Here is a 13,149-nt window from a genome sequence, read left to right as displayed (position 1 = left end):
GACAGGGTTTCTGGGCTTAAAGAGCCAAGAATTGTCCATGGGAAATTCACCAAAGTAATGTCATTCCCATGGGCCTTGAGGCAGGAAGACAAACTCTCCTGGGACCCTTGCACCTTGCCCTGCATCCCAGCACTGGCTTCTGTATCCCCAGACCAGCATGCCTCGTTTTTTGCGAGTTACAGCGGCCTGTTACTGTACATAAATGAGGAGGAGGTGGCTTTGGCATGCCTACCCTGTGAAAGAGTCCCATATGATGATCAGGCAGCCGGGCCCTTTGTCGGCCGTGGCGACCCAGCGCCTGTCTTCGCTGATGCAGAGGCAGGAAATGATGTTGGGGTGACCCTGCAGACGTGAAGAGAAGATGCTCTGAGACACGGAGGGTGTGGCCCAGCCCCAGCACCAGCAGGAAAGGCGGGACCCCAGAGAGAGACGTGAGCGCCCTGTCTAGTCTCCACCGCTGAACATCTGACTCCTGTCCACTTTCTCAGTGTTACTCTATGGCCAGAGGTTTTCAAACTTTCCCTTGAAACGCTTGTGGGACGGACATCCCTGATGGTCCAGGGGTTAAGACTTCACCTTCCAATTCAAGGGGTGTGGGTTCCATCCCTTGTCGAGGAGTTAAGATCCTACATGCCTCAGGGCCAAGAAACCAAAACATAAAACAGAAGCAATATTGCAACAAATTCAACAAAGACTTTAAAAATGGCCCACATTAAAAAAAAAAAAGTAAAAAAAAAGTATTAAAAAAACCCAAAACACTAACAGGACAAGCTACACTCCCCATAAGAACAGTAGCTTCCTAGGGGTCGAGGCATGTACCTGACTCTGAACCCTGGTTGAGAATAAATGTCTGGGTCCTCCCAGGTCCCACCTCCTTGGACCTCCCTGCTGGCCTCATCTCCCTTAAAACTGCTCACTCGGGTCCCTGAGCAGCTCTGGTGCCAAAGCCTCTTTGCTGGCCTCTGCTTTCACTTGTATCCTCCTACAATCCTCCCTATGCAACAAGGAATCTTCTGGAAACACAAACAAGAGATGGCAGCCAGGAAACAACCCCTATTGCTCTCTTTCCATGTCAACCCCTCGCTCACTCTGGCCTCTTCTCTGGGCCCCACACAAAAGGCCTGACAACCTGGAGCTCTCTCTGTGGGGGATGCTCTTCCCCCCAAAACTGCCCCTGGCTGGCTCATGCTCAGCCTTCAGGTCTCATCAAAAATAGCACTTTTCTATTCCCTGCCCACCAGTTCAGAGGAAGTCTTCTCAGATTTTGATTTTTCTCTTTTAGAGCAATTTCACATACCCATTCCAGCGATTGTTATAATCTTTATTTTTATGCAATTTTTAAGTATTATTTATTTATTTATTTGCCTGTGCCAGGTCTTTATTTGCAGCTCGTGGGATCCTCAGTCTTCAGGTCAGCATGCGGGACCTTTTAGGTGTGGCATGGGAACTCTTAGTTGCAGCACACAGGATCTTCAGTTGTGGCATGTGGGAACTAATTCCCTGACCAGGGATCAAACCCAGACCCCCTGCTTTGGGAGCACAGAGTCTTAGCCACCAGACCACCAGGGGAAGTCCCTAATCTTTAGTTATATATTTATGCGTTCACTTGGTTAATGTCTGCCTCTCCATGGTGGGGGGAACTAGATCTGTTTTGTTCACGACGTCATCTGAAACATAATGGTTATGACAAATACATATGGAAATGAATGAATGGCCAAGGCCCCACCCAGCCGTCCGTTCTGGGGAGGCTGGACGCCTGCCTGGCTGCTCCCTGCTTCTCAGCCCATCTGCCCCTCCTCCACATCCCTATCATCACACTGTCCCTTCTCCCCCTGCTGCACTCGGCGCTGCACATTCAACTAAGCGCCAAGAAGGGCGTGCGGACTGTGTGTATTTCAGGACTTCTAGGAAGCAAATTCCTGAAGTTACACCCATGTGTCTTGGATCCCTGGCAGGATGCTGAGTACTGGCTGACCTCTTGGAAAAATACTTGGTGAAGCTTCTGATCTGGGCATTGACTGAGGAAGGTCCTCATTAAAATATAGGTCAACTGAAAGGGGTGATGTGGAACTGTTTACCAGGTTAACTAGCAGAAATTCAGACACTGGAAAAACATGACATTTGGACAGATAAATGAAAATGAAAGGGGTCAAGAAACATATGGAACAGAGGAAGCAGAGCAATGTGGGGACGGAAGGTGTGTGGGGCATTTAGGGAGGCACTTAGTGGGTGTAAATAAAAACAGATGCTGGAGGGAGGAGAGAGAGGACAACTGACCTACTTAATACTTTCAAGTCAGGAGACCTGAACCTAAGACTTGGCTTCACCACCTGCTACAGCAGCCTTGGGCCAGTCAGCTAAATTGACCTGAACCTCAGTTTCCTCTCCTGTGAAATAGGGATATTAACAACCACTTTTCAGCATGAGTAGGAGGATCAAAGCCCTGGGAGCCCTGGAAAGGAGGCTAAGGGTTAGTGAAGTCTGAATCCTTGCTGAAGAGCTTCCCTTTGCATTTCATCATTGTCCGGTGGAGACAATATAGTCTCTCCTGACCCCATTTTTTATAGAAATGTAAAAAAATATACAGATGCTTTAGACTCTAGTTACTATAAAATTAAAGTCAACTGCTATTTGTAAATTGATTCTGATTAGAATCAGAAAAACAATAAACAGCAAAAGTTGTTTGCAAACAGAATTCGTTATGGTTCAGAAGGGAGGAAGGAACACGTGACTGAGATAGAATGAGGGTGGTCCTGGGAATAAAAACCAAGTTTTCTTGTATTTTTCTTGTAACTGTATTCAAGTTAACGACAACCTCTTTCACCAGAAGTAAGAGAAGTCTGCAAACCTGAAGATGGTGCTGGTTGTTCTTGAGGACGTTGTAGATGACCCCAGTGTGACCACTGGCGTAGAGAAGGACTCTCTCGTTTTCTCGAATGTAGTAAACAGGAAGGGAACTGTTCCACCCGAATGACCAGGTCATGGTCTGGAAGACAAAGGTAAAACCAGCAGGACACTATGGTGTGTGACAGAGCTGGGCCGTGGGGTGATCCTAGCGTGAGTCCTGGAGGAAGAGGGTTCACATCATCAGCCAATAAAGAGACACCACCTTGGAACTTCCCTGGGGGTTCAGTAGCTTAGAATACACCTTCCAACACAGGTTATGTGGGTTCTATCGCTGGTTGAAGGAACTAAGATCCTGTGTGCATGGGGCAACTAAGCCCTCAGGCTGCAACTCAAATTCAAAATTGCCAAAAACATAAAACTGCCAACAAATAAATTTTTTTTAAAGAGAGAAACATCACCTTGAGAAGTCCTCAAGAACATGCTATTATGTGGATGACCCCCAAGAATGTGATGCTAAGTGAAAGCAGTCAGATGCAAAGGACCACATAGTGTATGACTCCATCTATAAGGAAATGTCCAGAATAGGCAAATCCATAGAGATAGAAAGTAGGTCAATGGTTTCCAGGGGCTGGGGGAGGAAGTGGGGAGTGACTGCTTACTGTGTATGGGTTCTTTTTGGGGTGACGGAAATGTTCTGAAATTAGATAGTGGCAAACGTTGCATAACCTTGTGAATGGGCTAAGAAACCAAACAACTGTGCTTTCTTTCTTTTTTTTTTTTTGGCTACGTCAGTTCTAAGTTGCGGCATGCAGGGATCTTCGTTGGGTCATGAAGGATCATTCATTGCAGCACACAAACTCTCCAGTTGTAGCAATGAGGACCTAGCTGCTCTGAGGCATGTGGGATCCTAGTTCCCCAACCAGGGATTAAAACCCATGACCCTGCATTGGCAGGTGGACTCTTAACTACTGGATCACCAGGAAAGACCCAACTGTACATTTTAAAGGGGTAAATTTTCATAGACATAGAAAACAAACTTATGGTTACACGAGGGGAAAGTGTGTTGGGAAGGAGGGATAAACTAGGAATTTGAGATTAAACTATACACACTACTATATATAAAACAGATAACTAACAAGGACCTACCGTATAGCACAGGGAACTATGCTCAGTATCTTAGAATCTATAAGGGAAAAGAATCTGAAAAAGATATACACACACACACATATATATACACAAATACATATTATATATAACTGAATCACTCTGCTGTACACCTGAAACTAACATTGCAAATCAACTGCATTTCAACAAAAATAACTTTAAAAATTAAAAAAAACTTAAAGGCTACACTTTACAGGGATGTGAAGAAACCGGGACCTCTATGCATTATGGGTGGGAGTGTGAAACGGTGAAGCTGCTGTGGAAAACAGTGTGGCGGTTCCTCAAAAAACCTGAAAATACAATTACCATGTGATCCAGCCATTACACTTCTGGGTATATTCCCCAAAGAACATCAATCAGAGTCTCAAAAAGATACGTGTACACCCATGTTCAGAGCAGCACATTTTGCAATAGTCAAATGGCGGAGGCAACCCCAGGGTCCGTGGACAGATGAATGGATAAACAATGTGTGAATATTATTTAGCCTCCAAAGGGACAGAGATTCTGACACATGCTCCAATGTGGATGAGCCTTCAGGACATAATGAAAGTAAAATATGCCAGTCACAAAAAGACAAATATGAACTAAGCGGTTCCACTTATATGAGGTACCGAGAATAGTCAAATTCACAGAGACAGAAAGTAGAAGGGTGTTAGCCGGGAATGGGTGGGAGATGGGGAGTTGGCAGCTATAGGTACAGTGTATGTTTCACAAGATGAAGAGAGTTATGGGGATGGCGATGATGACAGTTGCACAACTCTATGAATGTATTTACTGGGTTGGCCAAAAAGTTCAGTAGGGTTTTTCCATAACAGCTTATGGGGTTTTCCCTGGTGGCTCAGTTGATAAACAATTCACCTGCAATGCAGGAGACCTAAGTTCGATCCCTGCGTCGGGAAGATCCCCTGGAGGAGGAAGTGGCAACTCACTCTAGTATTCTAGCCTAGAAAATCCCATGAACAGAAGAACCTGTGGGCTACAGTCCATGGGGTCACAAAGAGTCAGACACAACTTAGTGACTAAACCACCACCACCTAACATGGTTTTTCCTTACAGAAGAAACTAGAACAGGCTTTTTGGCCAACCTAACAAAATCATTTTACATGTAAAAATGGTTATGATGGTAAGTTTTATATTATGTACCTTTTAACACAATCTGATTAAAACTATTTATTTATTTGGCTGCACCAGGTCTTAGCTGCAGCACGTGGTATCTTTAGTTGCGGCATGAGAACTCAGTTGTGGCATGTGGGAACTAGTTCCCCGACTAGGAATAGAACTCAGGCCCCCTGCATTGGGAGTCTTAGCCACTGGCCCACCAGGGAAGTCCCTTACCATAATCTTTTAAGAAGCAGTTAAGAGGGTGGATTTTATAGTATGTGATTGATAACTCCATTTAAAAAGAAAAGCAAAGATGCAAGGTGCTTACACAGGTATGTTTACTGTGTAAGAATTCAGTGAGTTCTACACTTGTGTGTGCACTTTCTCTTTGTATATTTTAATAAAAATGTTTCCTTTAAAAATAAAGGAAAGCTTTCAACAGTAAATAGAAACAGCTTCCTATTTACCTACTCCCCAGAACCTAGAACCCAGTTCAGTAATCAACCACACAGTGAGCACTGATTGTTGTGAAATTCAATTTACTGAATAAGAGTACATAGAATGGATAAGTTACAATAAAGTCACTAAGTAACTTCTTAAGAAAGGCAATTATAAAAAAAAAAAAGAAAGGCAATTATTTAGCCTGAGTATTTGTTCCTTACTCACTATTCTCCCTGGAAGGACAAAGTATTCACTATAAAGAGACAAAATTCCCACTAATGCAAGAATAACAGAGGAGACCAGGGGTGGAAGAAGGCACAAGGGACTACACAGGGATTCTCTGTTTTTCACTCCATTTTTCTATAATCTAAAACTGCCGCCCCTCCCCCCCATAAAGTCTATTTAAAAACTTAACCAAGGCTGATGTGGTAGAGTGTTTAAAATAATGGTTATGTAATTAGTTACCAAAAATCAGTGAATTATATTGGAGCATAGAGATGAAATCTGGTGCATTTCCTTTCTGATATTTGAATGAAACTCAAGGTTAAATGATGGACCATATATTTCTCCCAAGACAGAGTGGGCAACGTGGCCGATTTCTCTCCTACACATTTCATTCTCCATTATCTCCTTATTCCATCTGCTCATTTGCTGTAACTTATATTTATATTTAGATCTTTTATTGCGTGGGTATGAGTGGTAGAATTGTGGAATCATAATTGTCTCAAGCTGCACCTTCTAGGAATGGAAATATTTCACATCTAGATGGATCTTTTTTTTAAATTAATTTATTTGGCTGTGCTGGTCTTAGTTGCAGCACACAGGATCTTCATTGTAGCCTGTGAGGTCTAGTTCCCTGACCAGGGATCAAATCAGCATCCCCTGCATTGAGAGTGCGGAATCTTAACCACTGGACCATCAGGGAAGTCCCCTCTAGCTGCTTCTTAAAAGCCAATTTCTTCATGTGAGAGGGTTCTTTTGGAAACCTGGTAATTCTAAAAGACCTTATAGTCATCCTGGAAATTTATTTTCCAACTTAACAAATTAGTTATAAAAAGAACACATTCTTAACTAGACTCCTGCCTCCAGGTAAAACAACTCTTCCAAGATCAAAACTAGGTGGACCTCACTCAGTAGTCACAGAACTTCCTTGAGCAGCCCTACCATTAACCAAAATCACACAGGATTCATACTCATTGCATTTTGTACTAGTTTTGACATTTATGATGGATGATCATGGGGACAGTCACCTCTCATATTAATCTTCTTCTAAAACATGGTGATCTGGAAAACAAAACTTGATTGTCAAAACCAGATTTCACTATATTTGATAGCCGTATGATTCTTTCTCATAAACTAATGATACCTTGTTTTTTGGGTGGAGATGGTATCCACAGTTATGCCTATTTACCATGAGCACTTCAACTTATGACAGGCCTCTGGGATAAGGCAGGGGACCCCAAAGGAAAAGGAGGGTGCTGCGGCACATAGATGCAGAAGTATACGCACTGAAGAGTTAGGGGAAACACACTGACTGAAACCACCCACCCTGGCCACGCAGCATAAGTAACCACTGCATGAATTATTTCACAACAGGAGGTCCCAATAAGGAACACAACCCTCCTCTTGGCATCCATCTTGGCTGAGCAATGCCTGAGCCACCGGGAAAGACCCTGATTGGCCAGAGACAACCTGGATACTAATCCCATCACCATAAAACCTGAGACTGTGAGCCATGTGGTAGAGCAGTTCTCCTGGGTTCTTACCCTCCTGCTCTCCACCTGGGCACCCCTTCCCAATAAAGTCTCTTGCTTTGTCAGCACATGCATCTCCTCGGACAATTCATTTCCGAGTGTTAGACAAGAGCCCACTTTCGGGCCCTGGAGGGGGTCCCCCTTCCTGCAACAGAAGCACCTTTGGTGAGAGCAAGAAATTAGAAATAGCGTAAATGGCCATCAATAAGGAAATAGCTGAATTTAAAATGAGGAAGTGGATACATATGCACTGATACAAAAAAATCCTCTAAGAGATATTAAGTGCAAGAACATTTTACAGAGATGCAGAATATCTCACTGGTAAAAACAAAAACTGAAATACAAACTCATGTGTGTGTGTGTGTGTGTGTGTGTGTGTGTATGTATAGATACATAATTGTATATGTACCAGAAAAAGTCTGGAAAGATACATGGTTATACCAAACTGCAACAGTAATCACCTCAGGAAAATGGTTTTGGGTGAGAGTGTGTTAAAGAATAGGAATCTTTGCCATATATATATATATATATATATATATATATATATGCTTTTCTTTTTTAAAGAAAAAAGAAATAAAGGGTGAATTTTTTTAAGAAAAATAAATACAGACTATTTATTTATCTGGCTGCACCAGGTCTTAGTTGTGGCACACAAGATCTTTGAGCTTAGGATCTTCAGTTGCAGCGTGTGGGATCTAGTTCCCTGACCAGGGATCAAACCCAGATCCCTTGAATTGGGAGCACAGTCTTAGCCACTGAACCTCCAGGCAAGTCCCTGTATATATATATATATATATATATTTTTTTTTTTTAATAAAGAGCACTTATTCATTTTAACAAAAAGAAGAAACAATAAAGGCAAAAGGAAAGGAAAAAGAAAGTGCCCTCAAAGAGCTAAGCAAACTTGCAAAGGGGGACAGCCTCTGCAAGTTTGGTTCTACAACAAGCCCAAGGCTAACAGGGGCCCAGACCTGTGTGGTGGCTTTTGTCAAGTCCAGGGAGCAGGGGCCCTGGTACAAAGATCACTTGCTCTCACCAGTGATATCACCTGATTTCTGGTTAGTTGGCTAAATAAGACCAATGTCCTCATGGGCTCTAAAAAACTCAAAGTTATTCTTTCTTTCAGACCAAGCAACTGCAGGCTTGAAGCTTTAACTCCACTGCTCAAAGCCAGCCACATCTACAGAAAGGAGGCTGTCAGTTTCTCTGCACTTCCCCCTCGGCATCCTTCCATTACCACCACCACCACCACCCATTCATCATCTGGTTGTTAACACTTGTCAAGTGCTCACTCTGTGTTAGGAACTGCATTAAGTATACACACTCCATCACTTATGAATCTTCCAAAGGCATGGATCTACAGTGGAGAGGCGGGGGAAAGATGAATCCCAGGAAACAATTTTCAGAAAGTAGCAGATGGAGGAAGAAGGGGGAAAAGAAACCTCCTCTTCCTTCTCTTGGCAAATGATAATATTTTTATTCCTCGCAGATGGCGCCTCCTTGCAATGCTGTCAGTGGCAGCAAAGGCAGACTCCATTGGACCGACTGGTGCTTTTCCTGGTGGCTTTCACTTCTTCCAGACCTTTCGCTTATTGATCCATCTTGGGGTGGCTAGTTTTTAGGAAACTGTCATGGTTTAGGGAGCTGGTGAAGGGATCAAGCCAGTTACAGGAGAAGAGGTGAGGAGAGGAGGAGAAAGAGAATTGGTGGCTGGAAGAGAAGTATTAGAATATCAAAGAGAAAGAGTGGGAAAGGGAGAGAAACAGATAGAGAGAGGGGAGAGGGGAAAGGGGAGAGAGAGATTTTGAGTCTCCCGCAAGAAAATGACACCCTGGGCTTCCCTGGTGGTCCAGTGGTTAAGACTGCATGCTTCCACTGCAGAGGGCATGGGTTCCATCCCTGGTCGAGGAACTCCCCACATGCCTCAAGGCGCGGCCAAAAAAAAAAAAAAAAAAGAAAATAACACCCTATGCAACAGACAAACCGCTTGTGGAATTTCTTTGCTTGCAGAACAGTGCCGCTATCAAACCCAGATGCAGCGCATTCTGTCACACACGGCCAGCCAGAGCTCTGAACTGAACTTTAAAAAGACCCAAGTCTATGATTAGCTTAAAATGGATCTTTCTGGTGGCAATTTTTTCCATAGGCATAAAATTCCCCTACTTCAAAATACTCTCAAAGCACTGGGGGCCATTTGGCAGCTTGGATAGGAGGAGGGTTTGAGGGAGAATGGATACAGGTGTGTGTATGGCTGGGTCCCTTTGCTGTTCACCTGAAACTTTCACAACATTGTTAATCAGCTATACTCCAAAACAAAAATAAAAAGTTTTAAAAAGTAAACACATAAAAGGATGCCACACTTACCAAGGGATACAAGTTGGTACTCTCCCTCCTTTGGAACAAAATGTCCTCAGTGGCGGTGGAGACCAGCGATGCCTTGGTGATCCTTGCTTTGGGCTGTGACTCTTTTTCGCTTTTCTCGCTGATATATGATACTCTCATTTCTTTTCTCCTTTCCCTGTTTTCCTGCTCCAAGTCTCCCCTTTCTTGTTCCAAGTCTCTCCCTTCTTCTTCTTCCAATTCATCTTGGGGCCTCTGGTAGAGCTCGCCTGAAGGCTGCCTTTCCGGGAAACTAATCAGTGGTTCCCCAGAAGTGGTTACATCCAAATCCAGAAACTCTAATTGTGAACCAGGGCTTCTTGGAAGCTCGAACATTTCCAAAAGCTCTGATTGTAATGAATGCTTTGACTCGCTACTTTTCTTAAAAAAAAAATAAATAAATAAAAAGGAGACTGTGATACCAAATACAGTACATGCTGCTACAGTCCCTCATTTAGTTTCCTTTCTTTTCCTAATCAGCCAGTCTTAGTGTTAGCCTCACATCAGAATTATGAACCGCTTTAAAAGAGAGCCTGGGATGTTTTGTACTCAAATAACAGGAATCGTGGGTGTGTTAAGTTTATTCTCAGCTTACTAGCAGACCCACAACAGCAAAATGATTCTTCTAAGTGGCCTCCAAAACCACCACAAAGTCACAGAGAGTCACTTCTCCTTGGGGCTTCCCAGGTGGCTTAGTGGGTAAAGAATCCACCTGCAATGCCGGAGACGCAGGAGACTCAGGTTTGATCCCTAAGTTGGGAAGATCCCATGGAGGAAGGCATGGCAACCCACTCCAGTATTCTTGCCTGGGAAAGTCCATGGAGAGAGGAGCCTGGCGAGCTACAGTCCACAGGGTCCCAGAGATTCAGACACGACCGAAGCAACTGAGCACACAGGCGCACACTTCTTCTTGGACCACAGCTGAGTTTTACAGGCTGACTCTTTAGATAAGCACACTCCAGCTAACCACTGTCCTTTAAGTCAGCTCTGGTACACACTTCCTCCAGAAAGATTTCCCTGATCATCTGCTAAACTGGGTTGTCAGCCTTAATATAGATACATATCTCTTATGCATCTCTCAATCACTCTACTTAGTTCAGTTGTTTGTTTGTTTTAACATTTATTTGACTGTGCCAGGTCTTAGTTGTGGCAATATGGGGTCTAATTCCCTGATCAGGCATCCAACTCAGGCCCCCTGCATTGGGAGCTCAGAATCGTAGCCACTCAACCACCAGGGAAGTCCCCTCACTCCACTTAGTTTTCTAACACTTGCTCTTCAGTTATGGGTCTGCCTCCCTACATACCCTAGAGCTCCTTAAGAGAATGGATTGTGTCTTATTTGGTTTTATATTCCCATAGCCGGGCAGGTAAGTGGGTAACGAGCATGCAATTAATAATTAGGAATGAATGAACGAATGACAACTCCTACTTACTAGGGATGTTTCTGAGAAGACTGTCTGGGAATCAGTCTGTGTAAATCTCTCCAAACTGATCATGGACGTGGTGATTTCTTCGGGCTCTACAGAGGTTTCTTCCTGTGCTCCTGAGGCCTCCTCTTCCTCCTCCAGTGCTTCTGCAGTCTCTTCCCCTACTTTTTCTTTGACAGCCTCCTTCCCAAATCCTTCCACCACTTCCTCTCCCTTCCCTCCCTCTTCCTCCTCATGCTCCTCCACTCTTTTCTCCCCTTCCCCTTCTTCCTCCTCTTCTTCCTCTCCCTCCTCCTTCCCTTCCCTGTCCTCCTCTTCCTCTTCTCTTCTCTCCACCTCTCCTTCCTCCCCATCCTCTGCTTCCGCCTCCTCCCCAAACTCCCTCCCTTCTTCTTCTCCCTCCTCCTCCTCTGGAGACGCTGTCCATGCTAATGTGTTAACTTCTTTTAATTCCCGTTGCATATTTTCTAGCCCTTCAAAATTTGGATCTTCTTCTTCATCTTCTTCTTGCATTTCTATTTCTCTGTATTCTTCTGTTTCTTCTAGTGGGTTTTCCTCTGCATCTGACATTCTTCTCTTTGGAGTTTTCTCTAAAGAAATTTTGAACATAATAATCAGCAGGGCCCTCTTTGTCCCACTTTGATTTCCTGGTCCACAAACATATCAGTGAAATGGGCAATGCCAGCTCTGTCCCTTTCCATGAGAATGAGAAGAATGCCAGATTCCTGGGAAAGCTTGTCCAAAATCTTTAAAAATATTGATGCCCAACACCCCCTCCCCCCTGCCCCCGGGGATTCATTCCTTTCTAGGAATAATTTTAGAGCCCTCTAACTCAGTTTAAACATACTCATATTCCCACAGGCAGCAAAATGATAACTCAGGCATTGGCAGCAATTCTAAGCATATGAATCAAGGAAGAAGCAGGTAGTGGTGAAAACTGTTGTCTTTTCAGTCAGCCTGTGCTGGCACTGAATCCCAGTTCCACCACTCAGTAGCTCTGTGACCCCGGGCAAGTCACTTTACCCCTCAGAGTCTAAATTTGCTCACTGGCAAAATGAAAATGATAACCCTACATTCTGGGGGTCTTATGAAGATGAGGTGACATAGGTAAAATGCTCCACAGAGCTGCAGCAAAGAGTGCGTGAGAAATGGCAGCAGTCGTCTAAAAAGTTTAAAAGCCTTTTAAAACTAAACTTCCAGTGGTTCAGACGGTAAGGCGTCTACCTACAATGCGGGAGACCCAGGGTCGATCCCTGGGTGGGTAAGATCCTCTGGAGAAGGAAATGGCAAGCCACTCTAGTACTCTTGCCTGCAAAATCTCATGGGAGGAGCCTGGTAGGCTACAGTCCATGGGGTCACAAAGAGTCGGACACGACTGAGCCACTTCATTTCACTTCACAAAAGCCTTTTAACGTATTCTCTCGTTTATTCCTCCCAGCAAACTTAAGAGTCTGAGGCGCTGAGAGGTGTAGGGACTTATTCAAGGTAAAACAGCAAGAAGCAAAGTGGGGGGGAGGGGGGGGAGCAGGTGTCTGCCTTGGGGGCACGAAGCCCAGGCGCCGTTGAGGTTTCCCTGGAGCTGCCTCAGGACGGGCCCAGGTGGGGTGAGCGCCCCCCGCCCCCCGAGAGGCACCAGGCCCTGCCTTGCCGGGGACCCCGCTCCTGACTCACAGAGCGCACCCACCCCGGCCCTCAAAGACCGGGGTCGTCCCGCTGCATGAAGCCCTCTTCCCACCTCCCGGCCTCCAGCTGCGGTCGCTTTCTCCACAGGATCCCTAGTTACGGTTGCCAACCAAGCCCCGTCTCCATGGTAACCGCTGCCGCCGCAGGCGACTGGCCGTAAAGCGAGAAGGCTGGACCGAGATCACGTGCCCAGAAAGAGGGGGGAGCGGGCCGAGCACGCCCCCTGGCGGTTCGTGGGGAGAGGCGCCGCCGCGACTTGGAGCGCTGAAATTGACTTTCCTCCTCTTCTCCGTCCCCAACTTTTTCCCTTGAAGCCACCCACTAAGAAGCTGCAGCGGCCAATCCTAGCAATT

General features: G+C 44.9%; 1 protein-coding gene across 1 annotated transcript in view; it reads right to left on the bottom strand.

Annotated features, from left to right (window-relative positions):
- Window positions 1-11,683, bottom strand: part of CFAP251 (cilia and flagella associated protein 251) — a 70,544-nt gene extending 58,861 nt beyond the window's left edge. The window contains exons 1-6 of the mRNA XM_061140700.1: window positions 11,532-11,683; window positions 11,315-11,438; window positions 11,100-11,248; window positions 9,672-10,062; window positions 2,849-2,986; window positions 233-342 (exon numbers count right to left, since the gene is read on the bottom strand). Of these exons, the coding sequence (XP_060996683.1) occupies window positions 233-342; window positions 2,849-2,986; window positions 9,672-10,062; window positions 11,100-11,248; window positions 11,315-11,438; window positions 11,532-11,683 (1,064 nt within the window). The remainder of the gene's footprint in view (window positions 1-232; window positions 343-2,848; window positions 2,987-9,671; window positions 10,063-11,099; window positions 11,249-11,314; window positions 11,439-11,531) is intronic.
- Between the last annotated feature and the right edge of the window lie 1,466 nt (window positions 11,684-13,149).

Source organism: Dama dama, chromosome 5 (assembly GCF_033118175.1).
Source record: "Dama dama isolate Ldn47 chromosome 5, ASM3311817v1, whole genome shotgun sequence".
Taxonomy (NCBI): Eukaryota; Metazoa; Chordata; class Mammalia; order Artiodactyla; family Cervidae; genus Dama; species Dama dama.
The sequence above is the reverse complement of the archived record's forward strand: the minus strand, read 5'-3'. Positions and strand labels throughout refer to the sequence as shown.